At 41.6% G+C, this 24,448-nt stretch overlaps 1 protein-coding gene across 1 annotated transcript in view; it reads left to right on the plus strand.

The window, feature by feature from the left end:
* LOC115133298 (sodium/potassium/calcium exchanger 2-like) overlaps positions 1 to 24,448 on the plus strand; it is a 181,431-nt gene that overhangs the window by 93,446 nt on the left and 63,537 nt on the right. Inside the window, exons 3-4 of the mRNA XM_029666385.2 lie at positions 17,755 to 17,796; positions 19,611 to 19,719. Coding sequence (XP_029522245.1) covers positions 17,755 to 17,796; positions 19,611 to 19,719 — 151 coding nt within the window. The remainder of the gene's footprint in view (positions 1 to 17,754; positions 17,797 to 19,610; positions 19,720 to 24,448) is intronic.

A 24,448-nucleotide genomic window follows, 5' to 3' on the forward strand; every position in this document is an offset into this window, starting at 1 on the left:
TAATGTGGAAATTGAGCAAGTTGAGATGACTAAACTGCTTGGAGTAACCCTGGATTGTAAACTGTCATGGTCAAAACATATTGATACAACAGTAGCTAAGATGGGGAGAAGTCGTCCATAAAAAAGTGTTGCTCTGCCTTCTTAACAACACTATCAATAAGGCTGGTCCTACAGGCCCTGGTTTTGTCGCACCTAGACTACTGTTCAGTAGTGTGGTCAGGTGCCACAAAGAGGGGCTTAGGACAATTGCAGTTGGCTCAGAACAGGGCAGCATGGCTGGCCCTTAAAAGTACATGGAGAGCTAACATTCATGACATGCATGTCAATCTCTCATGTCTCAAAGTGGAGGAGAGATTGACTTCATCATTACTTGTTTTTGTAAGAGGTGTTGACAAGCTGAATGTACCAATCTGTCTGTTTAAAATACTAGCACACAGCTCGGACACCCATGCATACCCCGGAAGACATGCCACCGGAGGTCTCTTCACAGTCCCCAAGTCCAGAACAGACCATGGGAGGCGCACAGTACTACTACATAGAGCCATGACTACATGGAACTCTATTCCACATCAGGTAACTGATGCAAGCAGTCGATTCAGATTTAAAAAGCAGGTAAAGATGCACCTTATGGAACAGCAGGGACTGTGAAGAGAAATGCAAAAGTACAGAGACATGCATGCTCACAAATTGTGATATTGTTGTATGGTGGTATTGAACATTTTGTTTTGTGGATATGTGGTGGTGTCGGGATGTTATATGATGTACTGTTTTATCTTTAGCTCATTCAGTACAAACATAGTTCACTGTTTTATATTTAGCAGCCCCTGCCCCATTGGGAAAGCTATTGTACTGCCTATACAATATCCCTCCATGCAAGAGTTGAACTGTTTAAATGCTATATGGTCCTTATTAAGGCAATGCGAGGACTGTTTAAACAGTTCAAACCATTTGGCCCATAAGGCAACCATAAGGATGGTCTGCCGGACTCCGGCTCTTGCACAGAAGAAAATCTGCATAGGTCCAGACTGTGAGCCACTTCTCTCCCTTTGATGCTTAATGAGCATGTGTTCTGAAGTGGCCTTTTCAATTGATTTGACCATTGTTTGTCCCACTGTTGTTTTAGGCCCTGAGGACTGAGGTGTGCAGATGGTTTTGAGTATCTTTTTTTGAGTATCTTTGTCTAGCTTTCAGGATATTGTTAGATTCTTCGATAATCGTAAAAATAGTTCACAGTATAATTGTAATAGCAATGTATCAACGCCTTGAAATGATACATTTAGCTGTTTGCAGGTTTAGCAAGACATAGACTAGAGAAATCCGGGATTGCAGCCAGTTCTCTTTCATAAACAATTTATAATGCTCTATTCAATTCTGTGTCTACACAATGATTTAGCTTTAATTGTGCAGGTGTTCTGGTTGTCATGGTATCACAATGTATATCCAAACACAGGACCAGGCTGATACAGATGCCTATTTGAGCACCTCATCTCAGAATAGCCTCAAAATGTTTAATCTTCATTAGGTCTAAGACACAAGACGATACAATGCAATACAGAGGGGCAATTCTCTCTTTGATAATTTTATTTAGAATGAAATGGGGCCTCCCGTGTCAAATAGGTCATAACATCAATCCATCCCGATTTGGTTGCACTTGCCTCTTTGACACATGTAAAGCCATTCTGCTGGCCTTGGTACTTTTTCAAGATTCAACGTCACACGTGGCAAGGATACTCAAGGTGAAGAACTGAGACAAATGAGAAACTGGAAGCTCAATCGATACTGGCTATTTTGAAAGCTAATGTAGCCACTGTAAAAGCACCGTCTGAAGGGAACTGGTATCCTCAGTGTTCATCCCGAGGGGATTTTGTGCTGTAATGTAGAGGTCTGAGCAGGACTGATTTCTTCATCCCGCTCCTGTCTGCACCAGCAGCTGGTCCCAAACGCAACCGCAGTCCCACAATGTTATTTTAGGCGTATGTGACGCAGCTCACTTGCCAGCCATGGTCCCAGCAATTTTGCGCCCTAAGGGCAATAAACAATGTGTTTCAAAAAAAGTTTATCACTTGTCCCGTTATATTATGGTATCTGTATTACTGGGCTATATCAGCCACTATGCAAAATATAGTTTGAAGAAAGCAGAGTTGGAGAGACTTGCACTTTCTCTTGAGCTATTTTTATAGCTTACTTTTTAGGAATGGGAAGATTTTCAGACGGAGAAATATGGGTGATCAATACTTATTTCTAGGCAATGTAGTAAACTATAGCCTAATCATATTTATTGACTGGTTGGTTCGAGCCCTGAATGCTGATTGGCTGAAAGCCGTGTGGTATATCAGACCATATACCACGGGTATGACAATTTTTTATTTTTTTACAGCTCTAATTTTATGTTGGTAACCAGTTTATAAAAGCAATACGGGATTCATGCTGCAGGAGGGAGCGGGTGGTCAGACTACTTTGGGATGTAAATATTTTTGTTGTCCTGCAGATTATTTGGAAACGGTCTTTCTGCTTTGTATGTGTTAGCCTACCTATTGTATTAAAAGTACGTATTTTGGACATTATTCACACAAGGAATTCGCTGCTTAAGCCTACCTCTCCTCTCTTAGTTCGGCGTGCGAGTTCAAGTGCACCTATGTGTGGTCTCATTGAAATAGAGTTGGCTGCCTACATGGGTGGAGAATCCCGTGGCAGTTAACTTAAATATGAAATGAACCTAAATATGTTTAGACTGTAGTTTACAAGTGTCTGTAAATAAATATTGATAATGGAAAGAAGTGGAAGGCGCTCAACCAACATGAGTCGAGGTGCAATCAACATTTTTATCATCAGTGAAAAAGAAAAGGCACAAAGCGCATAGGTTAGGCTACTATAGTGAGCAAGCATTGTGCCTTTTCATTTTCAATAACTATTGATTACCCATGTATTTGTTTCTGCCTGCAAATCCTCCTCCTAAAAGATGGGCTAAATTCTATTTGCAAAATGTAGCAAGTGTCACTGTCATCATTTTTGCTGCTTCAAGTTAAGTAGCCATACATGTGAGATCAGGTGTGTGTGTGGTCTCAAATAAATAGAGTAGGCTATAGCCTATGCTTGGATGGAGAAGCATGGGGCAGTTATCTTTCCAAAGAAATGTACTTCCTAATTAAGCAATAAGCCCGAGGGGGTGTGGTTTATGCCCAATATACCACAGCTAAGGCTGTTCTTTGCACAACGCAACACGGAGGGCCTGGAAACAGCCCTTAACAATGGTATATTGGCAATGTACCAGAAACACCCAAGGTGCCTTAACATCCTGACCCCGCCACAATGATCTTTGCGGGGCGCGGGCATCCTTCTATTGTAATGTTGTTGGTCTAAGCAGCACCAACCGACTGCTGTGAGAGAGGGTTATAGCATACACATAATACACAAAATCTTAGGAGAACTACTGTGGTCACTCTTGTTTTCTTCTCTCCCATTGACTTTATGTATTGAAATCACTGTCATTCCCATGTAGCTCAACCTCTTTTGAAGTTGTTGTAGTAGCAGCCGCAGCAACGGTGGTAGTAGTAGTAGTAGTACTAATAAGTGTTACTATCTCTCAAGGGGAAGTAGGTTTTTAAGCAGAATTTTTTGCCTGTGAGCTTGGTAATATTGTAATAATGCAGTTCATACTCATCAATAAATGTGTTTGCTTTATGTATGCATTTGTGAAAATGACACAGCATTATTTCTCCACTTGCCTCCCACCAACAAGAGCAGCCTGATTCGGGGAGAGCAATTTTGGCTCAGTTTTGTTGGGCATGTGGAATGTTGCCTTGTGGGAAATCAATGATTTGGCAGCTCCTGTAATTAGTTCTGCTTGTTAGAAAAATGAAGGGGTACTAATTTGCAAGTGGCTGGCTTCTTGACTTGTTGTCCCCCCTTCCTTGAAGATCATTATTATTATCTTCTCTTGGTAAATCTAAGAACCCTTATGGCAGAGGCGAAAAACAGCTCAGTTTTGCTGCTCAACAGTTTAATGTCAAATCAGTGCATCTAGACAGGCAGTTCTCAAAGGGGTGACTGACAGCCTGTAGCCTGTACTGCCGCACTGTATGCACGTACTGGTCAACTTCTAATGGCTATTCACTACAGCATCTTGGATTGGAAATCAGGCCTCCCATCTTCGTATTGGAAAGAGAGCTAGCCCATGACAGCTGGTAAGACTATGATGCGTCATTCAATTTTAGGGAACCAAAAGCTTGATTTGATAGCAACCACAAGCAGAATGTGTATACAGTTGAAGTCAGAAGTTTACATACACCTTAGCCAAATACATTTAAACTAAGTTTTTCACTATTCCTGACATTTCCCTGTTTTAGGTCAGTTAGGATCACCACTTTATTTTAAGAATGTGTAATGTCAGAATTATTTATTTCAGCTTTTATTTATTTCCTCACATTCCCAATTGTTTAAATTGGGTCAAACGTTTCGGGTAGCCTTCCACAAGCTTCCCACAATAAGTTGGAGGAATTTTGGCCCATTCCTCCTGACATATCTGGTGTAACTGAGTCAGGTTTGTAAGCCTCCTTGCTCGCACACACTTTTTCAGTTATGCCCTCAAATTTTCTATAGGGTTGAGGTCAGGGCTTTGTGATGGCCACTCCAATACCTTGACTTTGATTTCCTTAAGCCATTTTGCCACAACTTTGGAAGTATGCTTGGGGTCATTGTCCATTTGGAAGACCCATTTGCGACCAAGCTTTAACTTCCTGACTGATGTCTTAAAGATGTTTCTTCAACATATCCACATAATTTTCTTTTCCTCATGATGCCATCTATTTTGTGAAGTGCACCAGTCCCTCCTACAGTAAAGCACCCCCACAACATGATGCTGCCACCCACGTACTTCATGGTTGGGATGGTGTTCTTCGGCTTGCAAGCCTCCCCTTTTTCCTCCAAACATAACGATGGTCATTATGGCCAAACAGTTTTTTTTGTTTCTTCAGACCAGGGGTAGTCTGGCTTCTTTATGGCCTTCTTGGAGCAGTAACTTCTTCCTTGCTGAGCGGCCTTTCAGGTTAGGTCGATATAGGACTTAATCTCTAGGAGACAGAACGTGTCTCTTTTCTGAGTGGTATGATGGCTGCGTGGTCCCATGGTACTATTGTTTGTACAGATGAACGTGGCACCTTCAGGCATTTGGAAATTGCTTTCAAGGATGAACCAGACTTGTGGAGGTCTACAACAAAAAAATTCTGAGGTCTTGGCTAATTTATTATTTTATATTACATCCACAGGTACACCTCCAATTGACGGAAATTATGTCAATTAGCCTATCAGAAACTTCTAAAGCCATGACAACATTTTCTGGAATTTTCCGACCTGTTTAAAGACAAACTAAGTTGACTGTATGTAAATGTCTGACCCACTGGAATTGTGAATACAGTGAATTATAGGTGAAATAATCTGTAAACAATTGTTGGAAAAATTACTTGTGTCATGCACAAAGCAGATGTCCTAACCGACTTGCCGAAACTATAGTTCGTTAACAAGAAATTTGTGGAGTGGTTGAAAAACGAGTTTTAATGACTCCAACCTAAGTGTATGTAAACTTCCGACTTCAAATGTACATACAGTATTGGTAATTTGGTAGTTTTATCAAATTTGATTCAACCTTTATTTTATCCAGGAAATCCGATTGAGACCAAAGCTTATTTTGCTAGGGAGCCCTACATGTGCACAAATTATACAACATTTACAAATACAATGTAATAAAAACATACATTTCTTGTAAATATTGTAAGAAAAGCAATCACATTCATCAACAAGGAGGTCTTCCATTCACAACCTGAACTGCCTTAGAGTTAACAGCATCAAGGTGCAGAGAGCTCTGCAGATCATTGCATACGCAGGTCACAAAAAAACACAGATTTACCTAATAATGTAGAGGTCAACTGGACCTCTAGATTTAGCCATCCGTGTGATCGCGTTTGGTGAATCGTACTGTATATCTAATTTGACATTGAAGTAAAGTACGGCGGAAGTTTGATCGATCTACGAGACGTAGACCTTTCCACTCACAGTCCCGGTCATCCTGTATACGGTTGAAATTGGCAGGTTTTGTCATTTAAAGTTGCCTACAGTGCCTTCGGAAAGTATTCAGATCCCTTGACTTTTTCCACATTTTGTTACGTTACAGACTTAAACTAAAATTGATTAAAACCATAATGACAAAGGAAAAGCAGGTTTTTAGAAATGTTTGCAAAACTATTAAAAATAAAAAACAGAAACCTTATTTATATAAGTATTGAGACACATTGGTATGAGACTAAAAAAAATGAGCTCAGGTGCATCCTGTTTCTATTGATCATCCTTGAGATGTTTTTACAACGTGGTTGGAGTCTACCTGTGGTCAATTAAATTGATTGGACATGATTTGGAAAGGCACACACCTGTCTATATAAGGTCCCACAGTTGACAGTGTATGTGAGAGCAAAAACCAAGCCATGAGGTCGAAGGAATTGTCCATAGAGCTCCGAGACAGGATTGTGTCGAGGAACAGATCTGGGGAAGGGTACCAAAAAATGTCTGTAGTATTGTAGGTCCCCAAGAACACAGTGGCCTCCATCATTCTTAAATGGAAGAATTTTGGAACAACCAAGACTCTTCCTAGAGCTGAGCGCCCGGCCAAACTGAGCAATCCGGGCAGAAGGGACTTGGTCAGGGAGGTGACCAAGAACCCGGTGGTCACTATGACAGAGCTCCAGAGTTCATTGGTTCATCTGCTTGGTGGAGTGCTGCAGACAACCATCTCTTTAGCACTCCACCAATCAGGACTTTATGGTGGAGAGGCCAGACAGAAGCCACTCTTCAGTAAAAGGCACATGACAGCGCTCTTGGAGTTTGCCAAAAGGCACCTAAAGACTCACAGACCATAAGAAACAAGATTCTCTGGTGTAAAAAAAACAAGATTAAACTGTTTGGTCTGAATGCCAAGCGTCACATCTGGAGGAAACATGGCACCATCCCTACTGTGATGCATGGTGGTGGCAGCATCATGCTGTTGGGATGTTTTTCAGCGGCAGGGACTGTAGTTTCTGATTGATAAAATGACAAAATATCTGTGTTTTAGAATTAGTTTCTTATTAGGCTTTATATCGATGTGTTAGAATACAGCTGTTTACGTAACAAAATGTGAAAAAAGTCAAGGGGTCTTTGTCCAAAAAAATAGGCAAGGTGGCTTCTCTCCCTCTAAAAACATAAATATTTTGGCCTTTATTCAGATTACAATCAATTTTTTGGAGAGAAAAAACATTAAAACAACATATCGTTATATATAGCCTACCCACTATGGTTAACTATTTCACCACCGTTTCACACTGCTCTGAGACAAGCATGGAGAAATTAAATTGTTCAATTATATTCCATAATATTCTTAAAATGTATGTGTTGACAGAATATAATCAAGTGATGTCTGCTAAATAATCAAGTTGATGGCAGTCATATAGCCTCGGCACCTACTTAAAGCTGAGTGACTCACTCATTCATGGCTTTGGATCAAAATAAATACTTTTATTTGAATTTTTTATTTAACTAGGCAGGTCAGTTAAGAACAAATTCTTATTTACAATGATGGCCTACCAAAAGGCAATATGCCTCCTGTGAGGTTTGGGACTGGGATTAAAAATATAAATAAATGACATGAAAAATATAAGACAAAACACACATCCCAAAAAGAGAGACAACACAACACTACATAAAGAGAGACCTAAGAAAACAACATAGCATGGCAGCAACACATGACGAGTACCAACAATCTTTCTGATAGTCTTTAATAAAGAAATGTTTTGGTTATCCTGACCTGGACACCATTTACAGTATTATAATTGCCCATTATAGGCTATTAGCAGGACAATATACGCTTATTAACACCTCTCTGTATTTTGATACTTTGTGCAAGGCAATTGATCAGCATTAAAAACTTTGTGGATGGGGCCTCCCAAATGGTGCAACGGTCTAAGACGCTGCATCACAGTGCAAACTGCGTTGCTACAGATGCTGGTTTGATACCCGTGCCGGCCGCCACCGGGAGACCCATGAGGCAGCTTTTGGTTTCTCTCCCTCTAAAAACAGAAATAAATATTTCTAAATAACAAACTGTCTTTATTTACAAATTAGTGAGAATGTCTCACCCCGTGTTCAAGAATGTTTTTTTTCTCGCTCACTCTAGGTTAAATGAAAACAAAATAACCCCCAAAATATTGTTATTTGTTTAAGCAAAGCGATTATTATTATTCATTAATTTAGAATTTTTAAAAGCCCCTTAGATATTCTCACAGATCAGATATGCCCTGAATGAAAAATGCCCCTTTGAAATTAATTTAGGATCCTCCAATCCTCTAAATGGAATTATAGGTGGAGAGTCACGTCCTTGAATTTTTTTTTCCGGGTGGTCAAACTAGCACTAACTAGCATTAATGGTAACAATGGCTGACAATTAAGTAACGCTCCATAGAATTATATACTGTAAATCTACTGTAGGCAACATGATTATCACTTGTGTTGAGTAATGTGCTGTTAAAAGTGGTGTAGGTCTTATTTATTAAAAAAACATACTGAAGTTAGAAGCAATAGGATTTGAACCTGCTGTGGTCAACTATTTCAGCACCATTTCGCATTGCTCTGAGACAAGCATGGGGACTGGTCTTGATAAATCAATGAGATTTCTATTTTCACTGAATCTCTGTTTGGGTATGGGTTAGACTACAATTAGGGTATGGAAATGTTATGCTCTTAGTACTGTAGCCTACTCCCGACCATCACGTTGTACAGCTCCAGATTTTCCATTCCATCCTAAACGGAAACCCTGAGGGTTTCATTTTTCTTCAAATAAAAACACCATAATATTAATCAAATTAATGAAGAAAAATTTCTTAAAATCAATCTCATATATGATGTTCTTGCAAAAAAAAGTTTTAAATTCTTTAGTACAGCCACTATTGAAGGCTATCAAATACTTCTCAAAGATGCCCTCTGGTGGACAAACTTGCACTAACTAGCATTAATGGTAACAATTAAATAGCGCTCCATAGAATTATGCGGCAGCCTGCAAGGTGTGCTGCAGTATGATGCAACTTTTAAAGGAGGAACCACTGTTAGTGCTATTTGACCAAGAAGGAGAGTGATGGAGTGCTGCATCAGATGACCTGGTCTCCACAATCACCCTACCTCAAACCAATTGAGATGGTTTAGGATGAGTTGGACCGCAGAGTGAAGGAAAAGCAGCCAACAAGTGCTCAGCATATGTGGGAACTCATTCAAGACTGTTGGAAAAGCATTTCATGTGAAGCTGGTTGAGAGAATGCCAAAAGTATGCAACGCTGTCATCAAGGCAAAGGGTGGCTGCATATATTTTTCTTTAACATTTTTTGGGGTACTACATGATTTCCATATGAGTTCTTTCATAGTTTTGATATCTTTACTTTTATTCTACAATGTAGAAAATAGTCAAAATAAACTTTTGACTGGTACTGTATATTTACAGTACTTTTACTTAAGTAGGACAATTGGGTACTTTTTCCACCACTGATTTCAGATAAAGATTCAATAAAACAAGTCTCAAATATAAGGAAAATGTCTATACTTTTCAGCTGTTTCAAAAACATTGCTCTGCTATTAAGATTTTTACTGTAGGAGCATTTGGCTGCACGAGACAATTCTGTTTACATCCAATGCCTCGGAGGGGGTGACTCTCAAGCAAAACTCGCCCTGTGGCGTAGGAGACGTGACAAGTTTGCATTACAGTAAAAGTTCTAGCCGAGTGTATTTTCTCAAAACTTCTAGAGCAGGGTTATTCAACTCTAATCCTACTAGGTCCGGCGCCTGCTAGTTTTCTGCTCTATCTGATAATTAATTATACCCACCTGGTGTGCCAGGTCTAAATCAGTCCCTAACTAGAGGTGAACAATGCCAACAAGCAGTGGAACTGGCCTCGTGGTCCAGAGTTGAGTTTGAGGGCTCTAGAGAATCTTTCATAGTGAGAATACAGTCTTAGCCTTAATCACAGCCCTGCTATTCAAGGTACATACATTACAACTTATTTTATTTATCATGATCAAATGGCCTCTGATAGTGTATTTACTGAGGTAGAGAGCCTTGATTTTTGCACTTAGGCCCTACTTCCAGTCCCAGGTATTATTCAAAACATTTCAGACAATTCTGAGATATTCCAATGTTGCAGACTTCTTTCTAATCATCTTGAATACTAAAATGGCTAATTAGCTTAAGTTGTTATCTAGGTCATTCCACATTATTTTATGTCCGTCGGACATTGTGTGTAAATTGTGTTAAAACACTACATGTAACAGTTGGATTACATACATGTACAGTATGCTCTGTAAACCAAATCCCAATGTTGGCATTGTCCCACGTAATATTTTATCCAAATTCTATTAAGAATTTAATCCACTTTACCCAAGATTGTCCCAAAGTCGTCACCATTATTGCGAAGCCCTAGTTATTTTGTTTGTATGGGAAAGTCTGGAGATTTAGTTATGATTAGTGATTAATTTAAATTTGTCCCCCAGGTTTAAGGTCAGCCCTGTAACTTGAACTGAACTTTCATTTTAATATAGTAAAATTATATTTAAAAAAACAAAAAAACATTAAATATATAAAAGTCAAATCAAAGTGCAAAAACGGGAGCTGCTTCTACTCTTTTTGGACATTTTCTGGTGTTATGTGGTGGAAAATGGAATGCATCGAGCATAACCCATTAATAGATCGGCTAGAAATGTTTTAACAAGTACAAATATTGTTGTTAAGCTTGCATTCAATCACCCTCCTCCGTTGCACACAACAAGCTTTCATTCCCCGTCCCCTTGTCACATGAGGAGTTATGGCTGATTTAAGATTAAATCCTCAACCCTGTTATGTCACTTTTATAGTCACTTCTGGCAATTGTCTCTTCAAACATGTTACATTGACATCAATTTCTCATCAACCATTTGCTATAACAGGATTGACACTTGCGTAACAAATATGTTTCTTAAAAATACAAAATTCTTGGCAACTACAAAGTTTATTCCAATACATTTGTGTAGAGAAAGAGGATATTAAAAAGCCATTGAGTAGATGTGGAATTCAAATCACTATGAATCCTCTACTTTCAGTACTTTTTAAGAGGAGCTGAGCGTAAGAAACAACTTCTATGGTTGAAAATGGCCTATGTGGCATCGATATTAGTGAGAAACGTATTTTATTGCCAAAATTGACTACAACGTGTAAATAGTATAATTTTGGTCATAAAGTCAAGTTGTCATGCTGCGTCACACAGCTGCTAAGCTATTCTTCACGCTCAGGTGGCTGTTTGAGATATTTCAAGGAACACAAAATGGTAGAGAACATTACACACCCACTTCAAACTCATAGCATTTCTTAATGAAAAGTGAGGCGAAATTATTGAGTTCAGCCCCCCTTTAATGGATAGTTGTGGACAGGAGGTCTGTTTTACACGTAATACTTTTGCTTTCATCGAGGATGTTTCCATGATCCGTTTCCTGGAATGGTCCTGATGTGACATTACATAAGAAGTGGAACCAGAGCTATTGGGATTAGCACGCACAGTGACTCCAGAAGACGTGCTAATCTCCCTGTGATTATTAGTCATGATATTTAACACTAGTTTAATGAGAGAAACATATTATCTGACATTCTCCTGTTCTATCTGCCTCTCTGGGTTGCCTTTAAGAAAGGTACAAATAATTTAAATGGATTTATTTAAAATCAGGGATTATTCAAAAAATATGGAATGGCAGAAGGTTTTAGCGGTTTAGTCCTGATAAATCTGGACTAAAAGGGAGGTCCAGGTCCTTTTGATAGATAAAATGTTCAGGTGTTGGACTGGTTGAGTGGGTAACACTATCACCTCTGGAATCATATACCCTGTGGCAGGTTTGATCCCCCAGATGAGCCCTATGCACTTCTGCTACCTCCAGGGCTGTAGTGGTGCCTGGAGAAGTGCATATACTAAAATAATTCCCAAACTGGCCACCCATGGAAGGAATGGTGCTCTGTGTGAAACATTATATGAGAAACAGTGACATGTACTATGAATGATTTAAAATAAAAATGTGTTTGTTTATTAGGTACAACCATCTAGTACCGGGACGGACCCCCCTTTTCCTCCAGGACAGCCTGAATTAGTCGGGGCATGGATTCTACAGGGTGTGGCGTTCAAACGTTGCTCAATTGGTATCAAGGGACCTAACATGTGCCAGGAAAACATTCCCCACACCATTTCATCAATGCCGCCAGCCGGCACCATTCACATAAGGCAGGATGGGGCCATGGACTCATGCTGCTTATGCCAAATCCTGACTCTGCCATGAGCATGATGCAACAGGGACCAGGATTTGTCAGACCAGGCAATGTTTTTCCACTCCTCAATTGTCCACGGTTGGTGATCACATGCCCCCTGGAAACCCACTTCTTATTTTAATCAATCAAATGTAATTATGAAGCCCTTTTTAAATCAGCAGATGTCAAAGTGTTATACAGAAACCCAGCCTAAAACCCCAAACAGCAATAAATGCAGATGTAGAAGCAGGGTGGCTAGGAAAAACTCCCTAGAAAAGGCAGGAACCTAGGAAGAAACCTAGAGAGGAACCAGGCTCTGAGGGGGTGGCCAGTCCTCTTCTGGCTGTGTCGGGTGGAGATTATAAGAGTACATGGCCATTCAAGGCCAGATTGTTCTTCAAGATGTTCAAATGTTCATAGATGACCAGCAGGGTCAAATAATAGTCAGTGCTTGTAGAGGGTGCAACAGGTCAGCACCTCAGGAAAAATGTCAGTTGGCTTTTCATAGCCGAGCATTCAGAGGTTGAGACAGCAGGTGCGGTAGAGCGAGAGAGAGTCGAAAATAGCAGGTCCCGGACAAGGTAGCACGTCCGGTGAACAGGTTCCTTAGCCACAGTCAGAACAGTTCCAACTGGAGCAGCAGCATGACCAGGTGGACTAGGGACAGCCATAAGTCACCAGGCCAGGTAGTCCTGAGGCATGATCCTAGGGCTCAGGTCCTCTGGGAGGGAGAGCTGATAGGAGATGAGCCCGGTGTGGTCGTGTGCTGCAATAGCCCATCCGTGACAAGGACCGGCAAGTTGTACGTTCAGAGATGCTGTACTGCACCGTTATTTGCCTGTTTGTGGCCCAGCTGTTAGCTTGCACTATTCTTGCCATGCTCTTTCGACTGCTCTCATCAAAGAGCTGTTTTCACCCATAGGACTGCAGCTGACTGGATGTGATTGTGCACCATTCTCGGTAAACCCTGGACACTGTCGTGCGTGTGAAGACCAGGAGGCCGGCTGTTTCTAAGCTATTGGAACCGACGTGCCTGGCACCGACAATCACTCCATGCCTAAAGTCACTTAGGTCACTCGTTTTGCCCATTCTATCATTCAGTCAAACCGTAACTGAAAGCCTCGATGCCTGTCTGCCTGCTTTATATAGTAAGCCACGGTCACGTGACTCACTCTCTGTACTGGCCACTGAGTGTATTTGTAAACCTGTAGTAACCTTAGAAAAATTGGCTGAGAATTTGGTTCATGGTTAATTGGATTGGTTCATGCTCATACATTCTGAATGGCCACTTGATTAATGATTCATCTTTGTTTTTGATTGGAGATACCTTGTGTCAGTTCCAGAACATTTCATAGGATTTTCTACCTGCAGCGACACTAGCGGGATATTACTGGAAATACCGGTAAAAGCACACTGCCTTATGAAATTGTCCAAAACACAGGGCCCTACTCATGGGAGATGTGACTCACTGTGCCCAAGGGCTTTACCTAATCTCAAGCAGAAAATAAATCACAATAAGCCAACCAGACCATGTACACAGTGGCTGGACCATGGCAAAATACCTGCTGTCAAATCACTATTTGTTTACTTATTTCCCATGTCATTCAAATACAGCAATCTATAAGCGCAGAGCTTCTCTTAGTATGCAACTGATAGATAGAATGTGTAAGCACAGTGCAATGTATGTACTGTGTATGTAACGAGATGTGTACGCTCTTAGAAAAAAGGGTTCCTCAGCTGTCCTCATAGGAGAACCCTTTTTGATTCCAGGTAGAACCCTCTGTTTTAAAGGGTTCTACCTGGAACCAAAAATAGTTATTCAAAGGTTTCTCCTATGGGGACAACCGACATGGCACTGCACTTGACTTGAAGAATGTTTTCGGTATGTCATGGATGGAACCGCAGAAGCAGCCTTAACCCTTAGAAACCCAGACCCAGTTTTCCTTGCATGTAAATTAAGCAGTGATTACGACTACCCAAGGAGACCACAAATAACATTTCTGGATATTATTTTTTAAACACTCCTAGCAATAGTTATGCAAGGGCACACGACAACACTGAACAAAACATGAGACCTGAGCAACTGGCCCAGTCCACAGAGGAACATAAATGGTAATCCGGAAGGTGATCCCAATAAGCCCAATCAGGGTCACCTGGATACTAGAGGAAACCCACGGGTGCACTCCAGTGGCAACCACAGGTAGTACACTCCAGGAAGAAACCCTGACCTGTGACACTTTCAAGATTAGGAATATAAGAAAGATTGTCTTTGGAAATGTGTTTTAAGGCCTGTGAGGTGGCTCATTGATATAAATGAGGTAGCACTCAATCAGGTTGGAGATGACAGAGGACAGATGGATGGCTTGACCATCAGTTGTAGGGCAGATGTTTCCAGCACTGGCGATCTGCTTGGGTGTCCCAATAAGCATAGCCTCAGTCTTAATGCTGTCCTGCTAGAGGAAGTTTTCTTTCATCCATACTCTGTCATAAGGCAGCTGCCAAGTTTTCCTAGGGCTAAGATGGTGCCTGTTTTGGTGTTAATATATACTTCAGTATCGTCAGCGTATGATGTTATAGATGTTATAGTCTCTGAGAATTTGACTGAGAGGGAGCATGTAGATTAAGAACAGAATAGGCCCCAAAAAGGACTCCTGTTGGACACTGCATGTGACTGTAGACTCCACCGATATGGACTCCAATCGTTATGAATTGCTTCCTATTGGAGAGGTAGGAGGAGAACCAGGTCAGAGCAGTTCCAGAGACTGCAGTGTGCTCTCTGAGATGCCACAGCAGCACTGAGATCTAAAAGGCGAAGGAGCCTAGGTGATCCAGAATCTGCATCCATTAGTAGGTCGTTGGTAACTTTCATCAGAGCTGTTTCGGCGCTGTTTGCAATGATTGGAAGCCAGACTGGAAAACTTTGTATACCTGCTTGGAAGACAGATGGGATTGATAGAAAAGGGAGGTTGGAGAGGATGTCCTGTAGTTGGATAGGATGTCCTGATCAAGGTTGGGTTTCTTCAGTAAGGGAGTGACTGCGGCTGTTTTGAAGAGTGATGGTACCTCCCCGATCAGCAGGAGAAGATGGTGACAAAAAATAAAAGCTGATCGTACAGCATAGCAGCTTGCTTGGTGGTCTTTGTTGGCCAGTAGATGGACAGTGAGGCCATCCTTCCTCTGACGCCTCTAAAGCTTACAGCCATGAGTCTTAATTCACAGCAGTTCTTCAGTGAACCAGGTTACTTTTCATGTTTTTTGGGGGAGAAAGGATGTTCTGGGTAGTACTCAGAGTGCTGTTATACAGGTTGACCATGTCGCAGAGTGCCAGCTCAGTGCAGTGTGGGCGTATGTGTGCCAGGAAGAGGGATGGGTTCAATTTCCTTAGGTTGCGGAATTTAATTGTCCTCTTTGGGCAGTGGAGAGGAGTGGGCACAGTCAGAGACAGTGTCACAGCCTTGTGGTCATATATGCCAAGTTTGAGGACATCCAAGTCATTGCCAGTGATAAAGAGGTCCAATGTGTGTCCACGGTTGTGGGTGGGGACATTAACATGTTGCACAAGGTTTTGACAGTCCAGCAAGTTAGGGAAGTCAGCAGCCATAGTGGACTTGGATGAGTCAACATGGATGTTACATTTGACCAAAATCACAATGTTGGAGATGGTGGGGCAAATCAATCCCAGAACAACAGCAAATGATCTTGTGAAGATGCTGGAGGAAACAGGAACAAAAGTATCTATATCCACAGTAAAACGAGTTCTATATCGGCATAACCTGAAAGGCCGCTCAGCAAGGAAGAAGCCACTGCTCCAAAACCGGCATAAAAAAGCAAGACTACGGTTTGCAACTGCACATTGGGACAAAGATCGTCTTTTTTGGAGAAATGTCCTTTGGCCTGATGAAATAAAATATAGAACTGTTTGGCCATAATGACCATCATTATGTTTGGAGGAAAAGGGGGTAGGCTTGCAAGCCGAAGGATACCATCCCAACCGTGAGACACGGGGTGGCAGAATCATGTTGTGGGGGTGCTTTGCTGGAGGAGGGACTGGTGCACTTCACCACTTCACCTCCTCCTTTGCTGGAGGAGGGACTGGTGCAGTTGAAGCAACATCTCAAGACATCAGTCAGGATGTTAAAGCTTGGTTGCAAATGGGTCTTCCAAATGGACAATGACCCCAAGCATACATCCAAAATTGTGGCAAAATGGCTAAAGGACAACAAAGTCAAGGTATTGGAGTGGCCTATAGAGGGCAGAACTGAAAAAGTGTGTGTGAGCAAGGAGGCCTTACAAACATGACTCATGTAACATGAGTTACACCAGCTCTGTCAGGAGGAATGGGCCAAAATTCACCCAACTTTTTGTGGGAAGCTTGTGGAAGGCTACCCGAAACGTTCGACCCAAGTTAAACAATTTAAAGGCAATGCTACCAAATACTAATTGAGTGTATGTAAACTTCTGACCCACTGGGAATGTGATGAAAGAAATAAAAGCTGAAAATAAATCACTCTCTACTATTATTCTGACATTTCACAATCTTGAAATAAAGTGGTGACCTAACTGACCTAAGACAGGCAATTTTTACTAGGATTAAATGTCAGAAATTGTGAAAAACTGAATGTATTTGGCTAAGGTGTATGTAAACTTCCGACTTCAACTGTATGTGTAACATCAGGCGTTAACTTAAAATCCCAAAGCCTACTTCCAAATGTTATTTTCTTCAGGATCGCAGTGCAAAGGTTGTTTATCTGCATTTGTTTGAATCCTGGCCTGGGTTGGCATCTGAGGTATAGATGTGGATGACAAAAATGCTACAAACAAGTTATTCTTGTCGTGGCTTAGGATGATGCTTGGGGGCGAGTCTGATGTCATTGGTGGAGACAAAGGAAACAATACAGAATACATAACAAGAGAAATAACACAATTGAGAGACATAATTCAATCTTTGAAGTTACTGGAATTCCACATAAGTAGGTTTAATATGCAAGTCTTTAATATCTTCCGGATAGAGGGAATTGACACTTGTAATTTCTTTACATGTACTAGTTTATATATAAATCGTGAACAATTACATGAATGCTAGGTTTACCTTTTCCTCTATTTGTTTGAGTCGGTTGGGGTCCTGCAGAGTTAAATGGTCTGTGAATAGAATGGTTTTCCATGTGGCTGATGAATCTCAAAAGCCTGATGAGAAGAACATTTTTAACCATAAGCCTATCTTGGTCTGCTAGATAGTGAGTGACACAGCACAGCGGTGGTGTCAGTCTCTTGAATCTGTCTATGTCAAATCATCATCAATACGACAATGGAATGTCTCTCTACTGTCTTTTCATCTGTCTATCTGTGGTTTGTAAGACATGCTTCACATCTATGTGCTCTTTCTCTTTCTCCCTCTCTCACTTTTTCAACTCTCTTTTCTTGGATATGAAGGCTGTGAGTCCCGGGGCACCAGAGGATGAGAGCAAGCTGTCGGTAGGTCCTGTCTGGTTTGTTTGTTTGTGTTTGTGTCTATGTAGCTACTCTAACTTTTTTCTCTCCTTCCCTACTATACTCAAGAACCATGCACTCTCTGTTTCCTAAATCCAACCTCCGTGTGTGCCTGTAGTATCTCCGTCTGTCCTTGCAATTCTAAAATTACTCTCTCAGTAGGTCACTAGTGAGTTAGCATGCAATGACACCTCCAGTTTCAAAGGCTTGAAGAACAGTTTATACATCCAAAATGCTAAAAACAAAGTTCTTGATCAGTGAGTGTTTTGCTATAGTTCCTTTCAAATATATATATATATATATATATATTTCACAAAGTGCAGACACTCTGTCTGCCCCCCTCCCCCGCCCGCCCGCTCAAACCCAGGAAGCCAAGTGGTTAAACTAGTCAGTGCCACCAACCAATAGTTTTAGCATTTTCTTATCAAAACCCCTCAAAAAGTAAAATGTCCCCTGTTTGCATGCTTTTGCATTTGCCCATTGTGTACAGTAGTTCAATGAGTTGGGTTGAAGTTATTTTGATATGATTTGGGCATGATATTTGAGTTCAAATCAAACCAAATTTAATTTGTCACATACACATGGTTAGCAGATGTTAATGTTAGTGTAGCGAAATGCTTGTGCTTCTAGTTCCGACCATGCAGTAATATCTAACACGTAATCTAACAATTTCACAACAACTACCTTACACTTGTGTGTATAAAGGAATGAATAGGAATATGTACATAAAAATATATATGGATGAGCGATGACCGAACGGCATAGGCAAGATGCAGTAGATGGTATTGAGTACAGTATATACATATGAGATGAGTAGTGTAGGGTATGTACACATTATATAAAGTGGCATAGTTTAAAGTGAATAGTGATACATTTATTACATCCCATTTTTAATTATTAAAGTGGCTAGAGATTGAGTCAGTATGTTGGCAGCAGCCACTCAATGTTAGTGATGGCTGTTTAACAGTCTGATGGCCTTGAGATAGAAGCTGTTTTTCAGTCTCTCGGTCCCAGCTTTGATGCATCTGTACTGACCTTGCCTTCTGGATGATAGCGGGATGAACAGGCAGTGGCTCGTGTGGTTGTTGTCCTTGGTGATCTTTTTGGCCTTCCTGTGACATCGGGTGGTGTAGGTGTCCTGGAGAGCAGTTCTGGAGATGTAACATGTCACTTAGTTATTTGACTGGTTTCATGGAAAGGACTTTCACATTGTTTCACCTAAAGACACAATTAAAGGCAACATACATTTTTTAAACCAATGGGATGTCACAGGTGGGATCTGAACCTGGGGCTCTCACAGGAAAAACAAACATCTTGACTGTTAGACCAAGGGGAAATTACCTCTTGTGCCCAGGGTGACAATGATTTTGAAGTCACAGTTAGGGCTACTTCATCACAAGACCATGAGCCCTATTGATGGTCACTAGATTCACCCCCTTTTGACCTCATCCTCGATGAGACACCGTCCTACAGTTGGGTGCCATTGTCACAGGCAGGATCTGAACCCAGGTCTCTCAAAATCTTGACTGTTAGATTAAGGGGACATTCCAGGGCAGGGAATTTCCACTACAGGGACAATCAAACTTTAGACCTGATACAGATAATGACCTAAGAAGAGGGCCAGCACTCTGCATTTTGCTTTGGAAATGATGATACTGCATTATTTTGTATGAGAAATACAGCTAACACTACAGTGTTATAGTGTCCTTCAGGTATTTCCTTAGGGGAACCACCAAGGACTAGAAAGAGTTGTGTAATGGTGCCATTGTTTGTGTAACGGCAATGTGCTCCTCTTGCAGGCTAGGCCCCGGCTTCAGAGAGGTGGTAGCTCAGCCTCCCTGCACAACAGCCTGATGAGAAACAGTATCTTCCAGCTTATGATCCACACACTGGACCCTCTCAGTGAAGGTAAGCTTTTATCCAACACACAAAACGGTCACTGTTTCTCTACCTCTACCTACCTTTTTCTAGTGTTTACGCAAAGCGACATGGAATGTTTTTGTTTATCTTTGCCTGGTTCCACTTCCATACAGAGCCAGAAGGTTAAGAGGCAAACTGGTGCTCATAATTCCGGTCATTTTTAGGTTAACCCAGGTTAACGTTTCTCTGCCACTCTGCCAACATTCAATGAAGATAGTTCTTGCACATACTGGATGTTTTTGCTATTAGATGGATTCTGATAGAACCATCTTCTTCATGAGCTATTTATTAAAGAAATTAGGAACACATCATAAAGCCTAGAAAGGGCTAGGAGAATATTCAATCAACATCCCATAGAAAACTGGGCACAAATGTTCTTGCAATGTTTCCATGAAACATGTCTAGAATCTTGATATCCTATATTTTGAGAACATGGTAACCATGTGTATGTTTGGTGGGAAGTTGAGGGAATATTCTCTTAAAACACATAAAACTGGACACATGAATGGTCTTGCAACGTTCCCATGAAATGTGTCTGTCACATTGGCATGAAGGATCGGGAGACAGATGCAGGATGCGTAATAGTTTTTTTGTATTGTACCCAAATTATGGCGTGCCATGTAAAGGCATGGGGACGAAGACCAAACAAACACTATATAAAAACACAGGGTCGAAACCCAAACAAAAGAGCGAGGAGTACATCGAATAAATACACACGCGCACAATGATTAACACACGGGACAAGACTCTTAAATCATCTGCGCAATCCACAAGGGCACGAAAGCCCAAAACACACAGCACAGGTACTCACAAGCACTAACGGACATTAATCGACAGCACTATGGTGAACAAAGGGCACATATAAAAAATACTAATCAGTGGAAATAGGGGACAGGTGTGCGTGAAAGTTCTGGAGGGATCCATGACAGTACCTCCCCGACACGCTGCACTTGCAGCACAATGACACCGGCCTCGAGGACGATCATAGGAACGCGGTGCGGGTTGATCAGGACCCGATGCAGCTGCCGAAGTTGCGTCATCGTCGGACGGGCCATTCCCGCTGTCTCCCTAAATGGTCGATTATTCTGTCACGTTGGTATGAAGTGATTCAGGAGACAGGGTTTTTATAATAGGGGGTTTTATTCCCAAATTAGGGTGTGCTGTGTAATAGCACAGGGACGAAGACCAAACAAACACGTAACAGAACACAGGGTAGAAAACCAAACAAAGGAGCGAGGAGTACCTCGAATAAATAACTTAAGCGCACAATGATAAACACACGGGCGAGACCTGTAATCATCTGAGCAATCCAAAATGGCACGAAAGCCAAAACACACAGCACAGGTACTCACACGAACCAACGGACATTGGGCCAATAATCGACAAGACATTGGAAACCAAAGGGCACATACATACAAATACTAATAAGTGGCAATAGGGGACAGGTGTGCGTGTTGAAAGTTCTGGAGGGATCCGTGACAGTGTTTATAAAAAATATTCTCTGATATTTTATGTTCAGAGAACATGGCAACCGTGTTCTGTGTATGCTTGGTGGGACGTTGATGGAACATTCTCCTAACCCACAGAAAACAGGACACAAATGTTATTGCAATGTTCCCATTAAATTGGAAATTCTGAGAACACTTTCTTGGTAAGTTCAATTTGACATTAAGGGAATGGTCTCTTGGAAACATTCCTTGCACATCAGGGGGACATTTGTTGTTAGATGGGTTATTGCTCTGAGATCTGTAAATAACTTTTCCAGGCATCCACATTATCTAACCACCAAATCTCTTTGTTAAACCTGTGCCCTATACAATATAACCTGTGGTTAGGGACCCTACCTATACAGGAAGTCTCAGTAAAGCGCTCAGTACAGAATTGGTCTAATGAACCGGACACGAGGCTACAAGACTGTTAAACTAGTACAGACTGGAATATGGGATTCATCCGATAGCATTGAGGGGTTTACTAAGTCCGTCACATGCTTCATCAATAAGTACATTGACGATGTCGTCCCCACAGTGACCATACATATGTACCAAACCAGAAATTGTGGATTACAGGCAGTATCCACACTAGATAGAGCTACTGCTTTCCATTAATGGGACACATACAAGAAATCCTGCTACGACCTCCAATGAGCCATCAAACATGAAAATATAGGGATAAAATGGAATCCTACTACACCGGCTCTGACGCTTGTCGGATGTGGAAGGGCTTGTAGATGATTACGGATTACAAGGGTGTGAATGCTGGATGGGTGTAGACAAAGAAGTGGTCTCCAGTAGTAGAACCAAAACATTCAAAGGCCATTTACTCAAAAGTGAGTTTACAAGTTTATCAACTTTCAAAGCAGAATTACTTTCCCATTGTTCCTCATCTGTCGTGTATGATATACAATTTTCTAGCTCTGAGTCTCTACGTTTATCCAATGTGAAAAACACCATTTCAAATTTTGCTACATAAGACAGATTTGAGCCGGTCAGTCACAAATGACTATCGTCTCATAGCACTCACATCTGTAATCACAAAGTAGTTTGAAAGATTGGTCATGGCGCACATCAACACCATCATTCCAGACACGCTGGACCCACAATAATTCATATAGCGCCCCAACACATCCACAGATGTGCACATCGCACTGGTCTATCCCACCTGGACAAGAGGAATACCTATGTAAGAATGCTGTTCATTGACTACAGCTCAGCATTATCATCAGCAAGCTCAGATCCTGGGACTGAACACCTCCCTCTGCAACTGGATCTTGGACTTCCCGACAGGCCGTCTCCAGGTGGTGAGTGTAGGCAACAACACCTCCACTACACTGACCCTCAACATGGGGACCACACAGGGGTGTGTGCTTAGTCCCCTTCTGTATTCCCTGTTCACCCATGACTGCATGGCCATGCACAACTCCAACATCACGTACGCTGATGACACGACAGTGGTAGTCTTGATCACCGACGGCGAAGAGACAGCCTACAGGGAGGTCAGAGAACTGTCATCTTCTCCCTCACCATCAGTAAGACCAAGTAGCTGATCATGGACTATAGGAAACAGGGGGGTGAGGACACCCCCGTCCACATCTACAGGGCTATAGCGGAGCGGTTTGAGACCTTCAAGTTTTTCAGTGTCCACATCACAAAGGGTTTAACACACACTGCACAGATGTGAAGAGGGCACTACAGTGCCTCTTCCCCCTTAGGAGGCTGAAAAGATTTAGCATGGGCCCTCCGATCCTCAAAAAGTTATTCAGCTTCACCATTGAGAGAATCTTGACTGGACGTATCACCGCTTGATATGGCAACTGCACCACTCTCGACCTAAAAGCGCTAATAGACTGTTCTCTCTGCTACCATCTGGCAAGCAGCACCGGAGCATCGGGTCTCGGACCAACAGACTCCGAGACCGCTTCTATCCCCAAGCCATAAAACTGGTAAATAGTTAGTCTGGGTAACCATTTGATTATCTGCATTGACACCATTTTGGGCAACTGAATCTATGCACACTCACACACTTACACAAACCCACACACACTCATACACTATATATGCACACACACATAACACACATATGCAAATACACACACACACACACACACACACACACACACACACACACACACACACACACACACACACACACACACACACACACACACACACATCTTCCTCAACTACCTTAGACCCCTGAAAATGTAAATGGTACTCCCTGTATATAGCATCATTCTTGTGTGTTTTTTTCCTCTTGTGTTATTATTTATATTCTTCTTATTTTTAACTCTGCATCGTTGGGAAAGGGCTTGTAAGTGAGCATTTCACTGTAAAGCACCTGTTGTATTCGGCACATGTGACATATACAATGTGATTTGATTTATACTTTATATTTAGACATTCCATTCATCCCATTCCAGCCTTTACTATGAGCCCATCCTCCAATTTAAATTTTCACCAACCACCACTGACTGCAGTACCCTCTGTGAGTCATGGTGTCAAAGAACGAGGTCTTTTAACTGTGGGCACCTGACTTCCCCCATGTGAGATGAGGTCTTAATTTCCTGTTGTTATCTCATATCTACAGGGGAGGATTGGAGTCCTATAAGACACCTGCTGGTTTAGCTGTATTTAATTTAACTTTTTTCAGTTTATAAGGCTTTAGGCATTCTCTGTTTAGGATTGGTCTTGGCCATGGATTAGATTGCAGTTATTTTCCAATAGCCAAACCCACTGGCTCCATGTCATCTACAAGACCCTGCTAGGTAAAGTCCCCCCTTATCTCAGCTCGCTGGTCACCATAGCATCTCCCACCTGTAGCACACGCTCCAGCAGGTATATCTCTCTAGTCACCCCCAAAACCAATTCTTTCTTTGGCCGCCTCTCCTTCCAGTTCTCTGCTGCCAATGACTGGAACGAACTACAAAAATCTCTGAAACTGGAAACACTTATCTCCCTCACTAGCTTTAAGCACCAACTGTCAGAGCAGCTCACAGATTACTGCACCTGTACATAGCCCACCTATAATTTAGCCCAAACAACTACCTCTTTCCCAACTGTATTTAATTAATTAATTTATTTTGCTCCTTTGCACCCCATTATTTTTATTTCTACTTTGCACATTCTTCCATTGCAAAACTACCATTGCAGTGTTTTACTTGCTATATTGTATTTACTTTGCCACCATGGCCTTTTTTGCCTTTACCTCCCTTCTCACCTCA

Source organism: Oncorhynchus nerka, linkage group LG8 (assembly GCF_034236695.1).
Source record: "Oncorhynchus nerka isolate Pitt River linkage group LG8, Oner_Uvic_2.0, whole genome shotgun sequence".
Lineage (NCBI taxonomy): Eukaryota > Metazoa > Chordata > Actinopteri > Salmoniformes > Salmonidae > Oncorhynchus > Oncorhynchus nerka.